The sequence below is a fragment of the Leptonotus elevatus genome, chromosome 2 (genome assembly GCF_054856555.1).
Source record: "Leptonotus elevatus isolate MCC_2025b chromosome 2, RoL_Lele_1.0, whole genome shotgun sequence".
NCBI classification, from domain to species: domain Eukaryota; kingdom Metazoa; phylum Chordata; class Actinopteri; order Syngnathiformes; family Syngnathidae; genus Leptonotus; species Leptonotus elevatus.
The window spans coordinates 43,993,013-44,020,040 of NC_141240.1; the positions used below are offsets into that span (position 1 = coordinate 43,993,013).

General features: G+C 39.1%; 2 protein-coding genes across 6 annotated transcripts; one reads left to right on the forward strand and one right to left on the reverse strand.

Moving 5' to 3' along the window:
- Nucleotides 1–891: 891 nt before the first annotated feature.
- LOC147180161 (ceramide synthase 5-like) lies at nucleotides 892–11,408 on the reverse strand. Of its 2 annotated transcripts, XM_086069581.1 has the most exons (10): nucleotides 10,955–11,404; nucleotides 10,062–10,164; nucleotides 8,534–8,664; nucleotides 8,373–8,430; nucleotides 8,249–8,299; nucleotides 8,034–8,126; nucleotides 4,265–4,393; nucleotides 3,562–3,668; nucleotides 3,331–3,487; nucleotides 892–1,561 (listed from the first exon to the last, which is right to left on the reverse strand). In XM_086069581.1, the coding sequence occupies exons 1-10, from the start codon at nucleotides 11,128–11,130 to the stop codon at nucleotides 1,433–1,435; spliced, it is 1,134 nt and encodes a 377-aa protein (XP_085925707.1). In that variant the 5' UTR covers nucleotides 11,131–11,404; the 3' UTR covers nucleotides 892–1,432. The 2 variants fall into 2 exon arrangements, with proteins under 2 accessions (XP_085925707.1, XP_085925708.1); XM_086069582.1 differs by lacking the exon at nucleotides 4,265–4,393 and having other exon boundaries at nucleotides 10,955–11,408.
- Nucleotides 11,409–14,830: 3,422 nt separating this feature from the next.
- Nucleotides 14,831–26,478, forward strand: slmapb (sarcolemma associated protein b). Of its 4 annotated transcripts, none has more exons than XM_086069540.1 (10): nucleotides 14,831–14,961; nucleotides 15,171–15,230; nucleotides 17,824–17,952; nucleotides 18,972–19,046; nucleotides 19,197–19,499; nucleotides 21,101–21,320; nucleotides 21,714–21,885; nucleotides 24,858–24,992; nucleotides 25,330–25,420; nucleotides 25,996–26,478. In XM_086069540.1, the coding sequence occupies exons 2-9, from the start codon at nucleotides 15,179–15,181 to the stop codon at nucleotides 25,414–25,416; spliced, it is 1,173 nt and encodes a 390-aa protein (XP_085925666.1). In that variant the 5' UTR covers nucleotides 14,831–14,961; nucleotides 15,171–15,178; the 3' UTR covers nucleotides 25,417–25,420; nucleotides 25,996–26,478. The 4 variants fall into 4 exon arrangements, with proteins under 4 accessions (XP_085925666.1, XP_085925665.1, XP_085925667.1 ...); XM_086069539.1 differs by having other exon boundaries at nucleotides 25,999–26,478; XM_086069541.1 differs by lacking the exon at nucleotides 25,330–25,420.
- Nucleotides 26,479–27,028: the final 550 nt, after the last annotated feature.

The following is a 27,028-nucleotide window of genomic DNA, read 5'->3' on the forward strand; positions in this document are numbered from 1 at the left end:
GGGCTCTGCTGCTCTGCCAAGCACCAAACACATTCTGCTCTATACCGAGGAAGTTTAAAACATAAGTGGCGGAAAGTACTCACAACAGATCACATATCTGAATGTATGACTGGATAGCCCATGCACGCCCGTGCAAGCCGTTGAAGCGACAGGGCGGCCATCTTGCTCCTCCCATCTCGCGAGCAGACTACTGTATAAACTATACGGTATACGTACATATTAGACATATACAGATCGTAGGCAGTTAGTATAGGAACGGGGGCGGAGGGTTTGTAGGGGGGTAGTCACTATTTTATAACAAGTAAAATAAATAAATAATAATAAGTGGACTGGTATGTGCTGCTTTGAAGACCCCCTTTTTCTTCCATCACGCAGTTCCTTAGACCCCAACATTAGATTTGGCAGCAGCATGTTTTGTTGAATTAAAAATATACGTTTCCTCCTGTAAACATCATTAAGCATATCATTTATACATGTATTTAAGGCAAGTTGTAAAATGTCAGAAGTCCTCTTGTTTATGTTTAACACATTTTAAACATAAATCATGCTGTTTCTACCAAGTACTGTCTCAAATGTTCTCCGATTTCGATACTGTAACTGTATAGGATCGTATGTCGAGAAACGTTTCTTGGAAGGAGCAATATGGCGGCCTCAAAAGTCTTGGCCTACCCAGTCATATATTCAAATCAGTGGTACGGAATTGTGAAAAAAAAAAAAAAAAAAAAGGGATTACAGTGATTCAAGTGTCATATAAGTAATAAAAAAATAAAAAAAGTACACCATACTCATGACAGGTTTGACAGATGGCAGAGTCTCGTGTTAATGCTTTAAAAGCCACTCAAACCTGAAGTGTACCGGTAATATATATATGACACCAAACAAAAAGCTGGCTCGTGGATCACAAAATATATTTAATATTTCAGTGAAAATGGAAAATCTAATTCATTTTTAACATTCACAATAATTATAACAGAATTCCTACTAATTAAATTGGTTTGGTACAAGAGTGTTTCGAGAAAATGTCATTTGGAAATTCAAAGTCTGAAGTGTAAGCGCGGGAGATGTGGGGATTTGTTTTGTCGCTGTAAAAAAAAAAAAAAAGAAGGTACAATCTGCAATAAAAATGTAGTTCATTTTATGAAATGGTATCGACAGTTGTGTTGATCTGTTTTGCAATTTCCGACAAATGAACATACACGCACTCGCACAGGCACAAAAAAACGCAGCAAGAAGGCAAACGGTCTCGTTTCCTCAAACAATTTTTCCGGTCACTCTCGCAGGCATGAAGCGGGTGTAAACATCTCAAAGTGTAAAAAGGATCAGCTGCATCCCGCAACACAGTCTTTTCTTTGGTTAGGATGGTCAAAGTGACATGGTGACTTGTAAAGGCACAATTGAACAAATCCACAACTACGTTTCCCGCACTTTGTCCTTAGTGGTCATGCGTTTCCCCGTTGAGGTTACTGGTGGGGCCGCTTGCCTGATTGGGGTGTTTACCGCTGCTGGAATGAATGTCCTCGTCTGAGCTGCTCTCGATGTCGCTGCGGTCGTCTTTTGCCACCTGGAACGCAACAAAGACAAAAAAACAACGGGCGGCGGAGGTCAGTGTTGGCATATGCAGGACAAGCACTGAACGGAGTTAAAAAAAAAAGGAAAAAGAGACCACATCGACATGACGCTGCTATTGGCAAATCACTTTTAAAGTTGCAGGCACTTTAACTTCAAATTAAAGCGGTGTTGGAAAACTATTCAAGAGACCTTAAAAGCTCTCAGATCATTTCTTTGATGAGCATTTGCATTCTTTCATTCAATAAACACGTAAGAACGGTCTAAAGTTGGCTTTCCATCACCCTTTTTTATTCAAATTTTCCAGAAATGCGAAAAATAAAACTGAATGAAATTAGAAATTAGAAATTAGAAAAAGGGCCCCAAATTTGCAAAAAAGTTTTTACGTTTAGAGGGGGTGGATTTTGAAGTGTATTGAAAAAGAAAAAGAAAAAGAAAAATGCCAATTTTGGCGCTGGAAACAGGTTTTGCGAATAACCGCTGACAAGACCGGATATGACGTCACACGTACGTTTGTAGTCACAAAGCAATGGCGGACGATAAAGTAAGCTATGTTTGGGGGGGACGACCAAACTGAAATCTTTTTGGAATTATTAAAAGAAGGGAATATTAATAACATTTTGGATGGAAAACAGCAAAGAAACGCTACGGTTTATCAAGAACTACAAAATAAAACTCCTATGACATCATCGCACGGCGTAGTCGCTTCCTGGTCTTCTTCTTCTTTTAAAAATACTGGTGGATCACATCTGTATGGTGTATAGCGCCACCTACAGCGGCGGAGTCCCCTCTCAATATTCGCAAAAGAGCAACAGATGGAAACGGCCATGAAGTCGCATGTCCGTTTGGGCATTTACAGTAAATTTGCTTAAAAAATTTAAAAGTATTGGATGGTGGTAACCTGATGAACGAGTGCAGGAAGACTTACTGCAAGTACAGCACAGCAAACTAATACAAGTCTAATTTATGGACGTATGACACTATTGGTCACCTTAACGATGATATGCTCCCATAAAAAAGTCACTGATTAACATCAGATGGCAGGCTACTTCATTATTCGATATGTGACACATTGTCACTTTGTAATAAAACCATAAAATGCATAACCTTTATAGTGTATAGACATTTTATAACCATTATGTGATTCACATATTACAGTATTTACTAGGGCTGGGTTTAAAATAATCGAATAATCGATATCGAATCGATTTTCCTTTTTGAGCCTGATATCGATTCATAAAGTCATGAATCGATTATTTTAATATCTCTCTTTCCCATCAATTTATATGAAAATAGAATATTAAAGGCTGAGGATTTTTTGGGTATATTTTTCTTGACATTTACATGAATTTAAAAGTATTTTCTTACATTTATGAAAGACCTGGCTTATACTTGAAGACAATTCATAATCTTTTCAATTCATGTTTACAATGATTGAACTAGAATTATGAAAATATTTTCATCTCATCCTTGCTGATGCCAATGTTTGTGTAACACATTATATCACTAAATCATTACTTCCTCCGCAAAATTTAATGTTTGTGGAGTTTTTAATCATGTCCTTGATATTTAAGAAGACTTGATGTTCCATAGTTAAGCAAAAATCAGATTGAAGTGGAGTGAATCGAATCAGGGGAAAAAATAAGTAAAAAAAATCAAAATCGAATGGAACTCTTGTGAATCGAAATTGAATGGATTGAGGAAATTAGAATCGATAGCCAGCCCTAGTATTTACAGTCAAATGTTTGGTTGGTTGCAACTTACCTTTCCCTTAAATATGGCTTTAATTGCAATGCGCGCAATGAGGTAGAACCAGATAATATGCAGCGTCTGCAGCACAAAAAGTAAGCCGTTAAACAGCCACCAGGCCTGGTATGGGCCTGAAATCTCCCAGCTCTCAATCAGAACGCTGTGAATAATCCTGCAACAAAAACGTGTACAGGTATTAGTCATTTGATGAGATCATACATCAAGAGTGTAATCTGTTGATCTCACCAGAAAGGAAAGATGACAAGCCGGGCGATGAAAAAGCTGATGCTGAACACCACAAACAGGCCATCGCACAGACGCTGGTATTTGGCATAGTTGGCCAGCTTGGCAGCCTGCGAAGGCAAACCAGACATTTCTTCAGACATTTTCGGCAGGAAAAAGTTCACATTTTGTCCACAAGGAATTTGATAACTTCATTATTTTTCCTTGTACAATTAATACCTTTAAATGCTATTTTTTTCCACATGCTGTCCACTGAAGATGACATGACTTGTGCTGAGGAAGTAGGTAACAACCAATCATGGTTCACCTTTTCTTGGGGGGGGGGGGGGGGGGGGGGTTTGGTCAGCAAACAGCCATGATTGGTCGTTACCTACTTCCTCAGCACAAGTCATGTCATCTTCAGTCGTCAGCAAGTCTAAAAATTATTAATTTTAAAGGTATTAATTGTAAATAAAAATAATGAATTGATCAAATTCATTATGGATAAAATATGAACTTTTTACTGCTGAAAATGGCTCAAGTATCCCTTGCTTCCAAAAACGCACAAATACATTCTATTTTAAATATTGCCATGCTCCCAAAGACGTATTGATACGTTTTTATATATATATATTTTTTTTTTAATGCTTAAAGCAATGGCCAGCAGGTGGCAGCAGAGTATAAGAGATCAACCAGGGCCATGTTGCAAAAGGAATCCTTCCTTTACCTCAAGGAAGATGTCTGATGCATCATGCACACACAAGACCAGAGTGCCAGCTCGCAACATGTTGTTGGCGTAGGAGAACGTGATGAGGACAATGGTGGCCAGGTGGTGCACAAGCATGATGAAGAAATCCTGACATGAAATGATCAAATGAAGACGTTACCTTCGAATGGCAAGGACACAAAAGCACTTCGTGCACACTTGAAATAAAACAAGTGTGATTACAACATCCGTGGCTTAGGAGCAGAGGTGGGAAGAGTATAGACAAAAAAAGTAATTAGCGTACTGTTACTCCAGAATAATGACTCAAGTAAAAGAAGTACATCTCCAAATAATTTCTTGAGTAAGTATTAGGGGTGGGAATCTTTGAATGTCTCACAATTCAATTCGATTCCGATTTTTGGGCCTGCAATTCGATTCAGAATCGATTTCCGATTGAGAACGATTTTGGATTTTAAATGCTTTTTGCTTCAATTTATAGATGTTCAAGGAATCGTTATGATCTACTCCAGTCTGACTCGCTAATGCTAATTAGTGCGCTACTCGCGGCTCTTTTATCACTTAAAAGAACGGCTCCACACAGCAAAAAAAAACTTTTATTGGAATAACTTGATCGGGACTTTTTCCTTCTACTCGCTAATGTGGCTACAACTTAACAGTGTATCAGAACGCGCGGAACCACACTGCCTTGAAGTGGCCAAATCTGGTACACCATGAACAGCGCTCCCAATAAAGGCACACACAAACAAAGGCAAGACAGTATAAAATAATTGAAATAAAATCGATTTTGGGACATTGAGAATCAATTCTGAATCTTACTAAATGAGAATCGCGATTCTTATGAGAAGCGATTTTTTGGGCACACCACTAGTAAGTAGTATTCAGTTAAACAAAAAAAAAAACACTCAAGCGCTAAGTGGCGAGTAATTTATGATTTATATTTTTAATTAAGAGGACATCGATGTCAAATTGGCAAAAGTAAAAATAATGTCCAACAGGATCAGAATAATAAAACAGGGCAAATTCGTCTATAATGAATGGTCTTAAATTTGTTTACAAACGAGAAACAGCACAACAGGCTCGCCAGGCAGACATCATTATTTATATAATAATATAAATGTTATATTGAACTTGCAGCCACATTTATCAGCAACGTCTGTTTCATCACTACAAAGCAAAGTTACTTCTGCCACTTTCATCTTGAGTGGGTCAGACGAATTGCGGTTATGGTTAACTTTTGATTTGGCAGACTGGGACGGCGGCTTCCTGCACGTTTCTCATGATGCAGGTGAAGGGAAATCGTGTGGGCTTAAATGGCGACTTTTTAGGACGACCACCTGGAGCTGTGCTTTTCCAAAGTACATCCATCCATTTTCGATACCGCTTATACTTTCCTTGTGTTGTGGCTGAGCTGGAGCTTATATGGAAAGTATGAACTATATCGGGGCTCAGCAAGCTTTCCTGTCAAAAGAGCCATTTTAGGCCAAATAAATAACCAAAACTCGGTCAGAATTTGCAAAGGAAACAGTATGTTAGTGTTGGTCGAATGCAGTGAGGGCCCAAGAGCTAATTAGAGCCACACCGCAACACTAAAATATGCAGCATCCAATATATTGACATCCATTTTCTTCTCCCTTTCGGCTTGTTTTTGGATTATTATTGATTTTTTATTTTTTGTCTGAATTTTTCAGACTTTTCTGCTTCTTTGTCAAATTTCTGACATTTTTAGCAATTTTATAGGCATATCATGGTAATTTTCTCCTTACTTTTTTTTTTACATTTTATGGCAATTTTTTGTTTCTGCTTTTTTACATACATTTTCTGACATTTTTGACAATTTTATAGGCATATTATGGTTTTGTTTACATTTGTTTCTGTTTTGCCATCAATTTTCTGATATTTTTGGCAATTTATGTAACATTTTTAGGCATTTTATTTTTGTAACTTTTTCATCGACCGTTGCCTCTCTTTTTTCTGACACCTTAAACATTAGAACTGACTTATTTTGATGATTTAATTATTCATTTTACTTGATCATTAATTCATTTAACAAATATTTTATCTAAAATGTTGTTGATGTTTTAATTGTTCAGCACCTTGAGTTGCATTTGAAAGGTTTGATTGATTGATTGATAAAAATAAATAAATATGTAAAATAATAATAATCATTTCTATTAATTTTTTGAGAGACCCAGGAAGAGAGGGGCTCTGGAGCCACATCTGGTTCCAGACCCGAAGATTGCAGACCCCTGTACTGTGTACTATAGATTTCTGCCATGTTTGACGTAAAGTCCATTTCAAATCTGTGTGGGGCCCTGCGGAGACCGTGTGCTGTCATGTGACCGCCTGGCCCCGTTTGGATTAGTGAAACCGACTGATGTGACAAGTCTCTCTGGCTAACCAAAATAGATAGCACAAGCCACATAAATAATCGATTATGAAAAAAATAATAATCACGATTATTTTGTCAATAATTGAAATCACGATTATTCAAATGATTATTAATTTTTGGGGTACAAAACAAGGGAATGTTTAAGCATTTAAAAATATAAAGACCAATAAAAAAAAATAGAAACACTATAAGTATGTAAGTTCCTTTTGGACCAAAAATAATTTATAATAATATATATTTCTATAAATAATTATGTATTTATGTTGGCAAAAACTTGAAGTTGGATAGCAGCTTGTGCACTCTGCAGTCATTTACTTTTTGGTACAAAACCAGAAGATGTTTAAACGTAAAAAACAAAACAAAAAATGTTAAGACAAAATAGTTTGATACACTATAATTATGCAAGTTTAGGGGTGTGAATTGCATAGTACCTGGCGATTCGATTCGATACCAATTAATCCCGATACAAATCTATAAATTTATTGCGATTTTTTTTTACTCAAATTTAGAAAATACTAATCCGTAAACTTGTACAAAATGTATTTATTTATCTGAAACTTTAGGCTTATAACTGTGAGCCATTTTATTTAACAAACAATCTGTTGCAATCCGTTTCATTTTTAAACTGCATTGAAATAAATTAAGGCTTAATGTCCCATTAATATAACATTCTTCCATGCTTAACGTGTGAACCCTAACCCTAAGTAAGACGTTTTGTTGAATATTCCCATACAAAAATGATGTTTGAAAATCGATGCGGCCGCATATGGAATCGATTTGAGAATTGCGCGCTGCAATATCGCGATATATTGCCGAATCGATTTCTTTAACACCCTTATGCAAGTTCCTTTTGGATTAAAACTTTTTTTTTAAATTAAAAAAAAAGAAAGGTGCAAATGCATAGATTTAAACAACTCAAAAATTAGTCTTAATAATCTTTTTACGATTATGCTGATTTTGTAATTGTAATAATCGATTTTCGATTCATTGCACAGCCTCACAATGCAAGTAGCGAGCAGAACGCAGCTCAATGTAACACAGTCAAAATTGTGTTACTTAGCAAAAATGCTCAAGTAAAAGTGCAACACGTGTTGCACTCCAACAACTCTGACGAGTACAATTCATCCCACAAGTTACTCAAGTAAATAGAACCGAATAAATGCAGTCTGTTCCGAGCCACCTCTGCTACAAGTAGCGTCTCATTGTCTAACCTGTTTTACCAGAAAATCAGTCATCAGCTAATTCGAATACACTCCGACAATAACGAACATCAACACAAAAGGTGACAAGGACGCATGATATGACATGACATGGTAGAAATTGTGGCAATAGAAGAGTTTTGTTTTTGCTTCTTAGTTTTTAGTACCTGCGCTGACTCACCTTACGTTTTATGTCTGTAAACTGGGAAAACATCAGAGACCAGTAGAAAGCCAGCTCGGCCAAATAGTGATTGAATTGCTGATGACTCTGATGCTGGAAGAGAGGGAGGGGCAAACCAAAAACGACTTTAGCACGAGCAGCGTTACAGTGCGGCAAACAAAACGACCTCGTAATATCAGCTCGTGAATGCGAAGTACTGCAAAATGTATAGCAACCTGAAAGGGATAGTTGTCCCAGCATTCTCTGGTATCCCACATCCAGGGCGACTGAAAAACATTCGGCGGGGTTTAATGGACAAAAACAAACACGCCGCTTGATAATCATTTCAGCTCCACTTACCCCCCATAAATGGTGAAGGGCATAAATAAAAATCCCCAAGTAAAATGTCAATCTCCACCTGAAGTCAACAAAATAAAGCCAAAGTTGTTGTTTTTGTTTTTTTATGACAAACTGTTCAAATGTCACGTCGATGAGACTCGCACATATTCTCCAAAACCTACATGCTCTCGCAGAACTTTGTCTGCGTGCTGGGCTTGTCCTGGTTGCGCCGGATGCGAAACCATCGCTGTATTTTCCGTGCATCCCAGTCCAGCTGCTTGGAAAGTCCATCCAGGTGCTTTGCATCCGGACACTAGCGTGGACAACCGAGACGGCCATTACCTGCTTTTTGTCAGCCTTATAAGCTTGTAAAACTCCCAAATTCCAGCAGGCAGGCTCGGGTGCCACAAGACCACGATGTCATTACATTACTAGGGCCTGACCGATATGCATTTTTTTGAGGCCGATACCTATTTTCGTCAGGAAAAAAATACAGATGACTCTACAGATTATTTAAAAATATATACAATGCATAAAATTAGCCCCCCTGCCCAATTCCTTTTCAATGGGTGTCACTTACGCACAAAGCTATTAAGATTATTTGCTTTGAATGACAAGTCCATAGTATGATCAACACATTTCATGAAGTATACTAGGTTATTGTATAGATTTATGTGTCAATAATAAAACCATTCTTACTTGTTTACAACTGCTGTAAAGCATTAACTTTTTCTTTTATATATATTTTTATCTCTTGTTATTTCAAGTAAGTCTTGGGACTTACTGGGCTAACCTGGAACGTCTGGGATTGCATTTCGTGCCACGTCATGTGGAAATGTGTGTCACGAAAAAATGTATATAAATAAATCCTTGGATGTTTTCATTTTTGAATTTTGAGAAAAGAAAGTCTTTGAAATAAACTTGAAATATAACTTGAAAGGACAGTGACAAAATAAAACGATAAGAAAGTGAAATAAGAATAGAATTAACTCAAATAATAGCAACTGAAAAAACAGTTACTGACTGTTCCTGTGCGTTTTGGCCTCTTGGGGGCAGTGTGGTGCCGTGCATCCATGGTGGACACACTTGAAGTAGAACTCTATTCATATAACTTGTTTTTCACACATTGGGAAGAATGTGTGCCTTTGTGTCGTGTTATCTCACCTGTGGGTATGCGTTCCCACAGCATTTGTGTGTAGATATTCGCCATTTGAAGGAAAAACGCCCCCGAAGTCGATGCTAACTTCCAGTTAGCATTTGACTGGGGATCCTCTCTTCGCTTTTAGCATTAGCGCTAGGCTAGCAATGTTTTAAAAGCAAAGTATGTTTTGCATTTAAATATACAGTGGATGTAATTCTTATCGCCGTGCGTTTAGTTTGACAGTTAACTCCGACCGGGATGTCATTAACCATCTTAAAGGATGCTTAGGGACAACAGAATAAAAAGAATAACATACGCAACACACTTGCTAGTTGCTAATGGTGCATTCAAGGTACTTTGACAGCGTCGGAAACTGGCTTTCTCCGATAATGTTTTAAGGGGAAAATAATCGGCCATTTGCCCCAATCGGCCGATTGATTGTTTTGACCTACGTTTGAAGGCCAACAATCGGCCGATGAATCGGTCGGGCCCTATACATGACATTTTTCCACATTGTACACGGGCAACATTTGACGGACAAACGTATACACATTGGCCTAAACGTGTACCGTTTTGGACAGATAAACCCTCTCCAGGACAGCATTGGGCTGGGCTTGTCGATGCACTCCCGCCTGAATCTGAAGTATGTGGGCACAGGGCTTGGCCACTAGCCTGTATACACACAGACAGGCACACAAAAAAACAAAAAAAAAGACAGAGTGGGGGGAAGGGACACAAAAAATGAGGAGTTAACGACTTGGCATAGGAGGACTTGATTAACTTTGAACAAAGTCATTGCCTAGTGAGCAAAGTTGTGTTAGAAGAAAACAAAAGTGAGTCTTTCAGGGACACACGGGAAACAAGAAACCCCAGGGAATGTGGCACATAGTCCAAACTGTTTCTGATGGCCTGTCATGTGAGCATATGAGAGACCAAAATGCTAATGGCTGTCACAAGATAATCTGCTTCGATTGACCAGGGTTCATCCTCCACTTACAAACCCCTCCTCTGTTGATCTCAAATGAGTTTCCCCAACATCTCCGAATGAAAACGTGCACATTCAACTCACGTTGTTTTTGCCCCCCCAAAAAAAGGCGTGCAATCGAAAATACAATCTTGTTGTCAACTTAACATTCAACAGGCAGTGGGATTCTCAATCATTACATGCAGTAGTGGAAATGAGACGCCCGAGTCAGCCACGTGACATGCACATTTCTCGATTCCATTTTCTGTTGATAAAAGTTGACCCGCGCCGGATCATTTCTCACCCGTCAATCTAAATATAGGCTTGTAATATGTTGTGCTCCGTGAGTTCACGAGAGCCCGTAAGCCGTTTTAAGCGGCCGACTGTTGTTTAATAAGCAACATATGACGCCCTCGACAGAAGAACGAAAGGGTGAGATCGAGGGACGCGGACAAACAAACCAACAAACAAACAAACTCGGCTCGGCTCCAGTTTTACCTTTCGAACAGGATCCTCAGCATAAAAACCCCGACGGCCAACGGAAGGGCGTACAGAATGTCTCCCACTCGAGGGTACTCCACGCCAGGTGGTGGATGCTCCAGATCCGCCCAGGAAACATTTTCGGGAAGCCAAAATCTCTCGCTCCAAAACCAGGCTGACAACGAGGAAGTCATCGGGGGGGGCAACTGAGCGTCACTTCTAACCGAGTAAGGCAGCGTTTCCAAAGTCGTACAAGTTACGCTCCCGCCTCCTTCCGAAAAGATCAGCGTTGGCGCTAAGTAGACATTAACGCCGCTTAACTCATAAGCGTAAACTGTGCCGTGCGAGGCGGCTAGCTTGACACGTAAAAAGGCAACACCCACCCCACCGCAAAAAAACTTTCAATGACGCTCCCGAGCGAGAGGCGGCCCTCCCGAGTCCCGAAGTGAAGTGAAGTGAAATGAAGTCACCCACACCGACGAAGAAGCCGCCTGCCGCCTCCTGCCGCCTCCCGCCTCCCGCCTCCAAACTCCCGCCCGCCCACTCTCTGCCAAGCCACCGTGCAAGCTAACAGCTAGCTTCCGCTCACCTGGCTGTAGCTGCTTTGCAAACCTGGCTGCACTTTGTATGTTTTGACGAGTACTTACTCTGTACTGTAGTATTGAGGTAAGTTTATGATGAGATGAAAAGTTACACCGCTGAGTTGGCTTCATATTGACAATTCCGAGTCAAAATGGCAGTCATTTTTTTTTTGGGGGGGGGGGGGGCTTTTATTATACATTTCTATTAACATACACTCTTAGAAGATGCAACGCCTGAACATGGCAACAATATAAAAACAAAAAGGAACATGAAAATAAACAAACTGGGAATTGTTACACATCACGTCACTCAAAATCAAAAAGTCGACATCATAAAATCAAAACAATAAATACTGCTTAATTTAGCCACTTATTTTCCTTTCATATTTGTTCCTTCCCCACTTTTTCAAGCATACAAAAAAGTATTTAATAACCGCAATAAATCCTTGCACAATGAATATAATATTTGCCCATTAACAAAATAATATTAAACAGAAAAGTCGAAATCATCCATAAAGAAAATAACATGACTTAATTCAAATGGTATACCATTATTAATTCTTACAATACTGACAACTAAGTTCTTACATCAGTCCAAAATCCTTGTGAAAGGACAAAGAAAAGAACAAATGATCCAAAGTTTCTTTATCGTTTTGGCAGAAGGAACAGTTATTTAAGCTCTCCGCTCTTTGAAAAGCTTTGGACTTTGGATGGTTCTAATTTGATTCGTGACGATTGTTTTGATTTCAAAATGTGATCAAATGCCGTTTGACTACTATAACAATCTGTCTGGCTTGTATGCTAGTCACAATAAACCGTTTTGCGGAAATATCAGAAATGCCTGGATGTTCAGAGTTGCTAATATTTTAGCTAGTCTAAAGTCTAGTCTACTTTCTGTCAGCAAATTGTCAGGTGCATCTTAATATAATAATTTAGTTTGTACTAAGTCGATTTTCGACAATATTGTAGTTTATTCTTATGTAAAAGGATTCCACTTTGTTTAATGTACAATTTTGAACTGCCTCCACGATTCATTATAACAACACGAATGCAAACTAATTGCTGATGATGCATAAGTCTATACAATTTGTATTTTATAAAATATTTAATTGACCTAATGTGTTTTGCATAATCCGTAGCTTTTTTGCAGTGACTAATTGTCCAATGGTAAAATCCACCCGTAATTTTATTTAAATAAACTTCCGGTCAATGTTCAAGGAGAAAAAGTCAATTGCATTGTATTCCTTTAATGCTTATTACGGATGAGATGTCTGGATATTTAATGTAAACAGCAGCTCCTTTTATGTTGCAGTGAAGAATCGTGTCCGTTTAAAATGGCAGGTAGCTTTTGCTTTGCTGACAAATCAAGTATAATGTGCAAATCCCTCAAAATAGAGAAGGCTGGAATAGTTGATGATTGACTGACTTGCGTCAATGATTAGTAACGTCTCATTCTAAATCTCTATTTCATGAAGATCTTGTGCAGCTCGGGCCAAGGTCTCTGTGTGAAATCTCACATTTCACACTCTGGGTCAACTTTTAAACGTGCTCCAATTATCTCAAATTGTCACTGCAATGGAATGGCCTACAATTGTTTTATTTTTCAAAAAGGATGCCACTATTGTAGTGACACAAAATCGATGTATGTCTTTTGCAGTTACCTATTTATGCAAATGAAGCTAATTCCCCTTCTATTTTGCAAGGTGTCAGTGTAGGGCTGGACAATTAAAAAGAGGGACTTTTGCCATGTTAGAACTGCTAGCAAGATCAAGGCACATCATTTGCATTAGAAAAAATGTCACAGAACCCCCCCCCCCCCCCACACACACACACAACCCACCCCCACGCCAGAGGAGCGCAGTGTGATGCCAGGGGAGGAGTGCGTGTGACCTCAGGGATTTTTTTCTTTTGCCATATCTGAATAAAGTGTAATTGCACATCCACTACAGTAGGTGGCACTGTGGCAGTAGCGCTCTCATTGTCAGTATTACTCCTCTGCAGAGGTGTGTACTTTTACAAAAATGTTATCGACAAATGACACTATTTTTTAGGGGTGTGCCCAAAAAAATCGATTCTCATAAGAATCGCGATTCTCATTTAGTATGATTCAAAATTGATTTTATTTCAATTATTTTATACTGTCTTGGCCCTTGTTTGTGTGTGCCTTCATTGGGAGCGCTGTTCGTGTTATATCCGATTTGGCCACTTAGGGGCAGTGTGGGTCCACGTGTTCTGATACACTGTTAAGTTGTAGCCACATTAGAGAGTAGAAGGAAAAAGTTAAGTCAAGTTATGCCAATAAAAGTTTTTTTTTTTTGCAGCGTCGGAAGTTCATATGCCGGTGAGTAATGTTAAGATGCTTCTCTGTATACATTCCTGAAGCGTTTTGTATGAATAGGCGTTTTTTCGAGTGGTAAAAGTGCTGCGAGTAGCGCACTAATTAGCAATTAGCGAGTCAGACTGGAGTAGATGTTGACGATTCTTTGCTCATCTATACATTGAAGCAGAAATCATCGTCAATCAAATCATTTTGAATCAAAAATCGTTCCGAATCGAACTCGCAGAGCCCAAAAATTGGAATCGAATCGTGAGACAGTCAAAGATTCCCACCCCTACTATTTATAGTTATGGCTGAGAGTTGGGGGCGGAGTGTAAGAAGTATTTTCTTCTTCCTGGGGGGAGTGTAAGAAAAAGTAATTGAGAAACACTGGCATAGATAGACAAACCTACATTATTTTTTGTAGCACACTGGTTGCAAATAACTGACCTCAGTGAGTTAGTCTACTCTAGAGGTATTTTTTTGTAACTTCAAATTGGGGGGGAAGTGTAACTTCAAATTGTAGCCTACCTTGTTTCACAATTGTTTTACAGATATTTGGATTTGCAAGACATCCTGTTTTAATGTGCCATAGCAAAACAAAAAGCATTCAGCAGTTGATCTTTTATGACCGCCCTAATCATTTCCCGTTGAAAGATGTGATTGTTTCGCGTTTTACATGAGCACTGGCAGGCCTCTGAACAAAACAAAAACCTCTCAGTGTCAGTATGCAGCTGCAGCTTCCGTGATGCGGGGAACTCAGATGCATGACCTCGTGTGGTGGGGCAGGCCAATGTGGCCACAAAATGGAGGGGTGTCGTTTTTTACAAATACTTATTGTCCAAAATAAGTAGCCTTCCATTTTAATCTAGTTAAACATCTTTGCTGTGTTATATTCGGAGCACATCTTTCTCGCCTTGTGGTTTCTTTGTAGCAATATTGATGAGAGCTGCCACTTAGTGTCACGTGCAGACCCCCCGCCCCCCCCCCCCCCGGCCCCCCTCCACGCTTGGACTATTCCGTTTTGCATCTGAAAAAAAAATCTGATAGTTAGAGAAGAGTACTTCATGTCTAGGACTGCTGTAGCCACAGTTCAATACAAAACTGTCGGTTCTGGATTCATTGAGGTAACTTTCAGATACGTTTGACACTTTCATCTTGATTTTGCATGTTTTCAAGTGATTTACATACTCACGGTGCTTTTAGCTTGGTCATGAATTAACATGTTGTATTTATTGTTACTGTATTCCAAATCTTTAACCTCTAACTTGTGCTTCGTTTGTGATGTATGTATTTTGTCTCATTATAATATATATATATCAATAATTCTTTCCAGATACAATCATGGAAGTGAAGGAGCTGAGTGATCCACTGAACAACATATCACAAATTCAAGGTAACTCCAAATCTTTTTCTATTTATGGACAGACATGAATGAGATGGCATTGTTTTTTGGTTGGAACCTGCGCTGTCAAATCATTCAGACAAAGTGTAGCTAAATGATCCTGAGTCATCCTCAAGTGTCTGAAGCTTCAATTGAAGGCAGCTGCATGACTTAACAAGCTGATGTCCTTGTTTGAGTGCCTCCAATTTGACTCTTGTCTCGTCTCTTTGACCTTTAAGAACATGTCAGCACAGTAACAAACTGACGATGAAAATAGCAAATATATTGAAATCATGCTGCGATATTGCAACGCCGCTTGACGAGTGAATTCATCTTGCATGAGGACTGTACCGGATTTGCAATGCTTCACTGCACAACATGGAGAGCGTTTGTGAAAGCTCACCGCAGTGTTTCTTTCAGTCATTCCCAGATCAATCTTACCGCTCATTGATTGTTGATTATGTTGGCCGTCGATCTGTTGATATTCTCTCCACACTTACCCAGCAGGCCATGTCGAAGACAGGCCGTCTCATTCAGCAGCAAGAGGGTAGCTGAGCCATCATGACTTTAGCCTTCAGCACTTGAGCTAAAAAAAGAAATTCCCCTACTTTTTTTTTTTTTTTTTTTTTTTTTTTTTGTCATCACACAGCATGATGCTCAGTATCGCATCTCGCCAAAAGGTATTTTTTTACACATTCCGATCTCATTTATACTTTGACACTCAAGCTGTGATGGGTCATGGCGGCTGAAGATATTGTATTGGATATTAGAGCTGGATATCGATTACATTTCGATTTTTCCTGATTCAATTCAATCCGATATTGATTCATTTAAGGAACATCAAATCTTCTTAAATATCAAGGACATGATAAAAAAAAACAACATTACATTTTGTGGAGGTAGTAACTGGTTAAATAATTTATGAATGAAAGTAACACGTGTTGCACATACATTGACCTTTCATAAATGTAAGAAAATACTTTTAAATTCATGTGAACAGTAAATTGTTTTTGATCAGGTCATATATGATTAATGTAATTGCATTGGATTCCATTTTAAATGCAAATATTCATATTTTTTAGTAAGGAACATCAAATCGTCTTAAATATCAAGGACATGATAAAAAAAAAACATTACATTTTGTGGAGGTAGTAACTGGTTAAATAATTTATGAATGAAAGTAACACGTGTCGCACATACATTGACCTCAGCAAGGATGAGGTAAACATATTTTCATAATTATAATTCAATAATTGTAAATATAAATGAAAAGGATTCTTAATTGTCTTAAAGTACAATAAGTCAGGCCTTTCATAAATGTAAGAAAATACTTTTGAATTCATGTGAACAGTAAATAGTTTTTGATCAGGTCATATATGATTAATGTAATTGCATTGGATTCCATTTTAAATGTAAATATTCATATTTTTTTAGTAAGAGCAAGAAGTTCTACTATTTGCAGCATTGGTTCTTCTGTGAATCGAATGAATTTTGGAAAACTGAATTGATACCCAGCACTATTTAATATAATTAATTCATGGTTTTATGAATCCATATCAGGCTCGAAAAGAAAAATCGATTCGATATCGATTGTGGTATTACATTTTTCTTTTTCTTTTTTTTAACCCAGTCCTATTGGATGCTCCTTTTGTTTTTCTCTCTCTTTTTTTTCTTCTTCTCGATTTTCTCTCAACTTGACAAAGACCACCCTATTAAGAGGGGAGCCCACTCCCTTTTGTCACTCATAAATATGCATGCATGCAGGAACACGCACAACACAGCTCCGGCCGGCCGGCCTTTGTCTACCACCCAGCAGCGTGATCATGCGCTCGAATCGGAGGGTGCCACCAGCCTCCAGCCGTCACTTGGTTGGCTCGGATTTATTGGTGCCGTCCGACGGCGCCTCTATGAATGTGTATGTGGGTGGATATGGACGGTCCACGAAGACAGCAATGCGAGAGAGGCATGCGGCGAGCAAATTCTGCATCGCACTCATCGGCCACGTCCTTTTATGGCGCACATGCTTTCAAATGTTGTGACTGCTTTTTTGAGCTCTGCCAAATGCTCGGCCCAAGATGAGGTCATCCCTTTTTTGCAGCCGCCACAGATTAGTGGATCAAGATATTCGCTGGGAAGTGCAAACCAGCAAGCAAGAAACATAGCAAGCCTTTTGACAGCCTCAGCCGGTCCATTCCGGTGTGTTGCCGCCTGTCAGCTAGAGTAGCTGTGCCAGTGTAGACCATTTTGAATGGCAGACCGGATAGGAAATGCACGCCACGGACCTCCTTTCTCTTCTGGGCTCGCAATTAGCTTATGTAATAGGCCTGCTTTTTATATCTTGGGAAATCAACTCGTGTGCCAGCCCTAGTTCAATATTTGGGACTGAAGCAGAATTAACACGGAAGGGCTTTAAGCGACCTTTCTATTTTTATGATGACACTTAACGCCGTCATTGCTTCCTCGTTACGACTGCGGCAAATGTTCAGTCTTGACATTCCGCAGCACTTGTGGGAGGATAGGAACGTTTACATTTACCAACCAACACTCTCTTGTTAGAATAGGGCTCATGAGTTTGGATAAGCATTGTTCTTTATCGTCTTTTCAGACGATCTCACCAGGTCAAATATGGGGTCGTCAAGCGACTATGAAAAAACAATCCAGCGCTTGAATGATGAACTTGGAAAGGCCCAGGATCAGGCCAATACGGAGAGGCACAAATGCATGGAGCTAGAAGGTAAAAAAGAAAAAGAAAAAAGAAGTGCTAAATAAATAAAGTGATTTTTTTTTTCAATGTGATCGCTAGAGCTGTCAAAATTAATCGACAACTATTTTATTATTTGAGTAATTGTTTGGCACCATTTTTTTTAAATACTCTGATTTCAGCATATTAACATAAATTGTTCACGGATTTTTGGAGTCCTTCATGAAAGAAGTGTTTAATCAAAATAAGCCATTTGCAAACATCAGTTTTTTTTCATTTTTGGAAAACAATGACCGAACCGGTAACATAGTACAACATCAATCCCCCTTCTTTCTTTTTTTTTTATCACTATACGAATATGAAGTACCGAATAATCATCAATCACCAGCTAACTCATTCACTTGCAGCCATTTTGACTGAAGCAACCCCCTTTGCTCCCAGCTGATTTACTGGATTTTGACTGATTTTACAAGGCCCACAGAATATTGTTCTTTTGCTATAAAAATGGAAGCTACCAAAAGAAAGATTAGTCTCTTCTTTCATCAGAAAAAAAAAAAGTATATTTCTATCTGTTTCCGTTTTGAAGCAATTAGCATTAGAATATAGCTAAATGTGAATCATTATTCACAAATCTGTTTAAAACAGAGTGGAAAAGAGCTTTTTTCAACACGGCCATGGTTGATCTCTTATACTCTGCTGGCCATTTTTTGTAATACGTTCTATTGCATTAAGCCACCTCTTCAGGTCAGAGGCTGCATCTAAGCCTTCTGTATGCTCTTGCCTAAAAAAAAGATATACGTATCTTTTTGGGACCATGGCAATTTTTAAAATAGAACGTTTTTATATGTTTTTGGGAGCAAATGAGTTAATAAACAGTAATCAGGGAAATGCTTTTATAATACCCTTTAATATGAAATGAAAATGAATCCGATTAATTGATTGAATAATCGATAGATGAATTGATTCTAGAAATATTCAATAGCGGCTGCACTAGTGATTGCTCAGTCCAGCTCGACAGAGATGGCCGCCGTAAAACATGTTCCGTTTTGTAGGTATCCTCAACAAAGAGAGAAAAGAGAAGAAGCAGCAAGCTGATGAATCTGCAAAACAGATCAAACTTCTTCAAGGTATTTAATAGGAGCCACCTGATTTATGAAAGCTCTTTGTGTCTGCCATATTAAGAAGCCAAGTTGCAATTATACCTCCTATTAAGGATCCATTAACAAATATTATTACCACCACTATTGTTCATCCTGAACGGACATACTTTTGAACAGGCCAACTGCGGCAGCTCCAAGATGAAATGGCCGCCCTCAGAGAGCAGACGGACGTCTCCTCCAGTTTACACGCCGAGCTGCAAAGTTCACGTGACGAGGTGAAGTCACTCAAACGCATCCTGGAGGCGGCTTCCGCCGAGCGGGACCGCGACGTCGGCGCGATCGAGTCCAACCTGGCAACCGTCTCCAAGGATTTGGACAAATGGCGTCAGACTGCCAGCCAATACGAGCGCGAGATTGATGACCTGCGGCGGGATCTCCAGCAGCAGGGCAAGCAGTGGCAGAAAACTGCAGAAATACAAGGTGCTTCAAGATGAAAACACACAGATTCGTTTTCAAATTGTTCTCACTCTGTATCTGGAGAGATGGAATAATCCGCCATGTGACAGTTTACACATGTATGATTTATTTCCAGCTGGTCAAATGAAATGCAGTTCGTCTCATGTTGACGTTTCATGTGTACATATTTCCTAGAATGTAAATCTGCATAATCACAATTAGAGCTGTCCAAATTAAACGATTAATCGACAAGTAATCCATTATCAAATCAAGTCATTTTTTAATTTAAAATAAAATCCTCTGATGTCAGCATGTCAACCGTAAAATGTTCACTGATTTCTGTAGTCCTTCATGAAAAAAGACTGATTATCTTCAGTGTTTAAGCAAAATAAGACTTCTTTTTTTTTTTCTTTTTTTTTTTTTGTGGAAAACAATGACTGAACCGGTAACATAGTGCAACATTAATACCCACAGCCCCCCCCCCCTTTTTTTTTTTATCGCTATACAAATACAAAGTACGAAATAACCACCAATCACTGGTTAATAAACAGCAATCGGGAAAAAATGCTTTTGTAATACACTTTAATGCAAAATTAAAATTAATTTGATTAGTTGATTAATCGATAGATTAATCGATCCTAAAAATATTCGATAGTGACAGCACTACTCACAATTTGGTGCCTCCAGATAAGGCGGGGCGACCCGAATTATGAGTTTTTCAAATGCGGGCCATCATTCGTTTGATATTTGTGCTTTGACTTGCAAAGTTGTGAATGTAAACATGAGACACGAGCACTGTGCATTGGCAGTAATGTCAGTTCAACTTATTCCACAATTAGCAGTAGTGTGGCAAATAGTGAATAATTCTTCAAAAACGAGGCTTCAAGATGTTTAATGACGTTCCCAGCTGAAGTTTACTGTCAAATTAAACACAAGACATGTAATGTATTTAAAACAATGAAACTGTGTTGTCCTAGCTAGCATATAATACAAATTACCATTGAAATGCTATTGGAATTGTTAGCATCAATAGTTGTTGCTTTATAACCTTATACGATGAATATTTGAACCCAAATGGTGGAACAACAACAACAACAAATGCAGACAGATAATATAATACTCAAAGGCATATAGTCTTTATCCTCTATGAACAAAATGACTAATTACAGCAACTTACTGAGTAGCAGTTGAAAAAGAAGAAGTCTTTTCTTCTTCGCTTGTGTCTGTGACTATATTATCCACTACTCCCTCCTGGTGGCCAAGGTGAGCACACCAGAAGGAGCAGCTTTCTGAATCGATTGCAAAATTGCATCATGAAAGCACAAACTTTTTTTTTCCTAGAGTGCTTTTATTATTATTATTTTATACAGCTGGAACAGATTTAATGGCATTTCCATTCATTTCAATGGTGACGGATGATTTGAGATACGAGATGCATTTTGAGTTACAAGTGTGGTCACAGAACAAATCAAACTTGTATCTCAAGGCACCACAGTATTTGGGAGGGTTTGGATTGATCAAGCATTAAAGTCAGGCCTCTTTTTTTATAGGTATGGAGAGTCTGTCTGTCTAAAAATGATCAATCTTTTGTTTGCAGATTGATTGATTGGTTTTGTGTTTTCCAGCCAATGAGCTGCAGTCCATGCAGGTGGAGTGTAACGGCCGTCAGAAGGAGTGTTCGAGTCTGCGATCCGAGAAACAGGAGCTAGTGACTAAGCATCAAAAAGAAAAGGTCGGTCTGCAAAGTGAGTGCACTTCCCTCCGGGCGGAGAAAGAGGAGCTCCACAAGGCCCACCAGAAAGAGAAGGTCAACTTGCAGCAGCAGTTGGAGAAAGACCTTGTCAGGTCAGAACGTTTTCATCTGCTTGTTTGTTGGCTGCAGAAAGAGTTTTACTGCAGCTCAAGAAATGTGGACCTCCAAACTCAAAACAACATTTCAAGTCAACCCAGAAATTTGCTGCAGTGTTCATTCTTGCATGTGTTTTTCTCTCAGTCTGTCTTTCATTTCTTTCAATGAGTTTGCCATTTGTCAATGATAAATTCCAAACATTTCTGTTTGTTAGTTTTATTGTGAATTAATTCCACAGCCGAAAATGTTCCCACAACCTTAAGAACATTCAGAATTTATAAAGCCAACCACGTTTTGGGACATGGTCGTCAACCGTCTCGTTTGCTCGTACTTCGTAATCCGCCACCCGTTCAAACGGATTTTGTCGTCTTCTTTTTCGCCGCTCCTAGTTCGCGCGCTCAGAATGCCGAGCTGAGCAACAGCCTGAAAGCCCTCGAGAGATCTCAACAGGAGCTGGAAAAGAAGATGGCGGCTTTGCAGCATCAGCACCAGCAGGAGAGCAGCAAGCTGCAAACCCAACTGGAGGAGGCAGATCGCTCCAGGGAGACCTTGCAGCGAGAGGTGGGGCTTAACTCATCCGAAGGTGCTTCGCAATCTTTAGGGAGGCCAAAGCGCAACCGGACTTGACATCAGAAAAGTCGCGCAACACGCACGCAAACGGAAAGAGAGATACAAACAGTCGTTTAGTTGCCTTCTCGTCAAAGAGCGTTTAGTTGTTCTGACTGTTTGCACAGTCGGGTCAGATACATTAATAGCCCACAAAACAACCCTAAAATTGGATGTTGTGTGGGTTATTCATTTGAGACAACTTTCGGGGTATTTAGCCCATGAAGTTGAATTGGGTTAAAAAAAAAAAAAAGAAGAAGAACCATTTTAGCCCCAAATGTTAGGTCAAATTAAACGAATAACCCAGAAATCAATCTTTTGGGTTGTTTGGTACACTCTACTCGAAGTGGGGTAACATTTTTGACCCATTGTTGGGTTATTTTTGACCCCACTCTTTTTAGGTGTAGGTTATTCATTTGACACAACTTTTGGCTTAGTTGAAAAACCCAAATGAATTGGGTCAGAAATGAACCGACCCAACCGTTTGAGGTATTTAGCCCATAAACTTGGGTCAATTTTTGGGTTGTTTTGCGGGTTATTCGTTTAACCTTGGGTTGGTTAGTGGATTATTCATTTGACCCAACTTTTGGGGGTTAATTAAATAACTCACAATAGTTGGGTCAGTCCCTTTTTGACCCAATTTGCATGAACAAAATAAATGTTGGCGTTGTTATTGATTGAGTCATTGATATTTAATTCTATTTATAGATTATTTTTGTATTTATTTTCACATGTATTTTTTTTTTTTAATCTAATTTATTTATTTATTTATGGATTTTTTATTTGCCATTTATATTTATTGTTTGTATTTAATTTTTGATATCAGTTTTTTTTTCTTCTTTTTTATCATTTCTTTTTAGGCAGTTTTGGTCCTCCAAACCAAATCCGCCTGTTGAACTCGTTGAAATACGATGTGATGAAACTGTAAGATTTGACCTGTGAATGAAACCCAACATGTCATAAGATAAGGAAACATTAGATGTCATTGCGTAACATACTGGTATGGGGTTACAACGATCAGCAACAAATAAACAGGGACTGTCACGGGCCACCAGCGCTAACACGGATCAAGATTTGATATTCCAAACAAACGTGCGCTGCGGGTTGTCATCTGGTGACACAATCCTGAGTAGCAGACCCGACCGGCATGTTTGATGGCAGGTTCAGCAAGGCCGCGTGTGTGTATGTACGGACAATCCACTTCCTTCTCACTGGCGGGAGCAGTGTTGAATCGAAAATCTGTGAGAGGGATTCGGAAAAAAAGAGAACGGCACGGAGAGGTGAAGCGCCTTTTGTTGCGATCAGCCATGTTTTTGTCACATTCTCACGTGCCCTGCTGATCAGGAGAAACCAGTTGTGTTCTCTCGGGAAAAACCAACCCTCGCAAGCTCAGTAACCGTCATGAAGCAATCCGGAGAAACAGCCTGGCCCGCGTGCAACGTAATGAAATTTGAATAGAATGTCTTGTCACGTGCTCTCATCACAATCCTGTCGCGGGAATTTTCCGCAGATGATGACGTCATGCGGTTTATTGTCTATATTTGTGGTGGGTAATATAAACGTCTTGTTGCTGCCAGTAGTTTGAACTGCAGTACTTGTTCCAACACTATTTGTACTAATATCCTAGACGTAATAATCCGTTTGCCGAGTTTTCAGGACCAATGTGGGTGACCTGACAATCATATTGGCAGCACATACTGAAATTCATCACACCTGGCGATTTTTAGGATTCAGGAAAAAATGTGTAACTTGCAGATATCTGTCATTTTGTTTTGTCTAGTCAGAAACAAGATTTAACTTTCACTAATGAACTATTCTAGCCACAATTAGCATTTCCAATATCTGCAACGTCATTTCACCTAAAAACAAAATAATGTCACATTTGCCATTCATGTGTTCATCATGACTGATGCGGATTACAGAACAGAATTGTACATATCGCCCCAACCCCAACCACCTTTTTTTAAAATGTATTTTTTAATCCTGATTTATATGATCTGACGCATGCATTGCACAGATAATCCATTAGAGGGCAGTATCACCCAGCTGATCCTTGCAAGATCGCCCCAACTGAGAAAGGGGAGGCACCTATACTTATTAAAGGTGCATTTTGCGGTTTAAAAAGTTAATATTAAAGCTTTTTCGACATCATGCCTGCTCCGCCAATGCCCAGATGAGTACGAAGAGCCTTGACTGTTTTACTCTGACTGCACCTATCAGCTTTTATCTTCCCTTTTATAGTCGTGTGCGGACCCTCACACTCCACAGTTTCTTTGGGGAGGGGAGGGGCGGAGTTTTTCTTAGTCATGTCTTCGTTTGTCAACTGTGGCTGTTGCTTTAAGGTCGTGCACGTACTCGCACGCGCAGCATGAACGAGCCTGACACAGATGTTGCAGTTACGCTTTTGGCCAGAGGTGGCAGTCATGAGTAAATAAGTGACAAACTGCACAAAGATCCTTTAATAGTGGGAAATGTTTGACATGTCTGTTTATTATGATATTTTTGACAGTTATAAATGTACGAATTTAAAGCATTGTGATCGGCTGTATCAAATATGACACAAATCAAAAGTCATATGTGGAAGTTGATTTTCAGAAAAAAAAGTGTTTTTGTTCAGTAGGACCAATAAATACTAAAGAATCAGAATGTTCTCTCATATATATCATGTTTGGGATTTATAGAGTTAAATTACTTTTAAAAATATATATATATATTTTGTATTTTTTTATTTTTATTTTTTATTTTTGAAAGGGACCAGAAAGTCTTGAGCGTAAGCCAAAATATTATTTCCATTTGCATCCTTGTTGATCGAGCTTCATCTTCGATACAGCACTATAAATAATGAATGATCAGATTCTCTTCTTTTGCTATTTTTATAGCTACATGTTTGTGTATTTTTAAAAACAATTTTGTTTTATTCTCCATAGTTTGAGGAGACCAAGTCGGAGCTAACTGACCTCAAGGGAGAATATGAGAATGCTGAGCAGGAGAAGAAGTCACTTTTGAGTGAACTGGACGAGTGCAAAGCCAACATGAAGGATTTACAAGAGAGAGGGTCAAAGGTGAGTGTCTCCTCATCTCACTCAAATAGTTGAACTTTGTGGAAATTGGACACCAGATTGAATCATGAATCAAAGAGCACGCGTTCTTTGCGCAACACATGACCTTTGCCCTCCGCGGGAGCTTTTACAACCATCAAGCAGCAAATGTCTGTTTATTCTGTCAATCGTCTAATCATTTAGTTTCAGGATCTCTCTTGTTATTATCTGCTGTTTGTGTTCCCTCTTGCCTTTCAACATTGTGTGAATCCCATTCAAAGCCAACACAACTTACCAAACCTGGATTAATAGTATGTCCCGTTGCACAGTTGCTTATGATAATATCACTTCCCTTCTGTAGACGTCGTCCCTAATGCTGCCCGCTCAAGCCATTGCCATCGGCCTTGTCCTGGCTTTGCTGTTGTGGTGCTTCGGCGCATTGTGGTAGTAAGGTATACGTTATTCCCGCCCACGTTTGTCATTCCTCATCAGTGTCCTCAAAATCACTGCATGGCTTAAATAACGACGCCCTTGCCCCAAATCTCCTTTTTGGGGGAAACGAAAGCAAAGAAAATCCGGGCTGCAGCAATCTTAACCTTTTTTTCAAATCATACAGCTTCAACATGTGGCATCTGTTTGTTATGTCTGGACACTAACATGCTTTCCTCCCAGTGACTTTGGATGAGCTCATCGTTTTTTCAACTGCCATTCTCTTTTTTTTTTTTTTTCTTCTTTTTTTTTTAAATATCTATAAGAAAAAGACTTCAAAGAAAATTTGGGCATACCAACTGACCTACCAGCTAACCTACCTATTAACTTACCCAACTACTTAGGGTTAAACATACCTACTTTATTTATTTTTTTTTTTTTTTTTAAATATTTATTTTATTTTATTTTCAACTGCCGTTCTCTGTTGCACCGCCTTGATCTCTTTCCATGGACCGCCGCTTGTGCCAGAGGGCCGTCCGTCCGTCTGCTTTCACTAGGTGACGCCTTTTCTTTTTTTTTTCTTTTCTTTTTTTGCCAGCAGAAGCCGTGGCTGATCTGGGGCCCTGTGCTTGCTGTGGCTCTAACAGCTGTGACTGCCGCTGCATTCTTTAAGACCTGAGGGCCACACGTATACACGCACGCACACACATGCACATGCACATGCACACTCGTCATCATGAGATTTCGACACACTGACATGCGTGACACTTATTATCTGCACTGTTAATTAGGAGCGGTCGTAATTAACACTGTTTGGAACCTCCATTTCGGATGGCAGTTTGTCCTCCTTAAAGAAAGCAATTTAAATGTTTGTTTGCAAACGACTCGGGGTACATCTTTTGGCCCTTTTTTTTTTTTTTGCAAATCTTGAGCTGTCCATTAATGAATGTAAATGTTGTCCACTCACTAATTGTAATGGTATATAATAATAATAATAGTTTGGACGGCTTATTTGCAGCTCAAGCGTCCCATAAGAGAGTGTGTGTAGTTGTCAGCGCAATAAACATTGTCAATAAAGTGACCGAACGAGTCATGATTAATGTCTTGTATAAAGATATGGCGCGGTCGCTAGAATGAGGCACAAAATAGACCCATAAACAAATCCCCATGAAGCTTGAGTGCGAGTCCTGGACCAATTAAGATGCTGATAGCGCTGTTGGCTAATGCCAAACTGTGCTAACAGTGCAGCTATGCTTACCGTTTGGCTTTGATATAGTAACTTAAAAAAATGTCAGCGCTTGGACTGGCACAAAAACATCAGCCCTGGCATTTTGACTAAAGCCTGCCGGCCCGGCCCGACTCCTGTGGACCCGTGCCGAACACACAATTCTGCAACTGATGTTGGTTCAGTTTGTTACCTATATTTAACCCTGGAGAACCCAAGAACCCTTTTCTTCTTTGGAAAATTATGAATCATACATTAAATGACTGCTATAAGTTCACTGAACACCAAAATATATGTATTTTCAATTTTAACCCTTTTTTTTTTTTAAATAGCTCAGAGTTGCTAATTTATCAAAATATATATATAAAACATACTCCTAGGCATTCTGCAACATGATATGAAATAG

Coding starts and splice junctions, on each gene's coding strand:
- slmapb (XM_086069540.1), top strand. CDS start 15,179: ATGGAAGTGAAGGAGCTGAGTGATCCACTGAACAACATATCACAAATT. Junction 19,500..21,100: donor GAAAACTGCAGAAATACAAG/GTGCTTCAAGAT, acceptor TGTGTTTTCCAG/CCAATGAGCTGCAGTCCATG. Junction 21,321..21,713: donor TTGGAGAAAGACCTTGTCAG/GTCAGAACGTTT, acceptor CGCCGCTCCTAG/TTCGCGCGCTCAGAATGCCG.
- LOC147180161 (XM_086069581.1), bottom strand. CDS start 11,130: ATGACTTCCTCGTTGTCAGCCTGGTTTTGGAGCGAGAGATTTTGGCTT. Junction 4,394..8,033: donor TTACAGACATAAAACGTAAG/GTGAGTCAGCGC, acceptor ATTTCATGTCAG/GATTTCTTCATCATGCTTGT. Junction 1,562..3,330: donor AAGCCATATTTAAGGGAAAG/GTAAGTTGCAAC, acceptor GTTGCGTTCCAG/GTGGCAAAAGACGACCGCAG.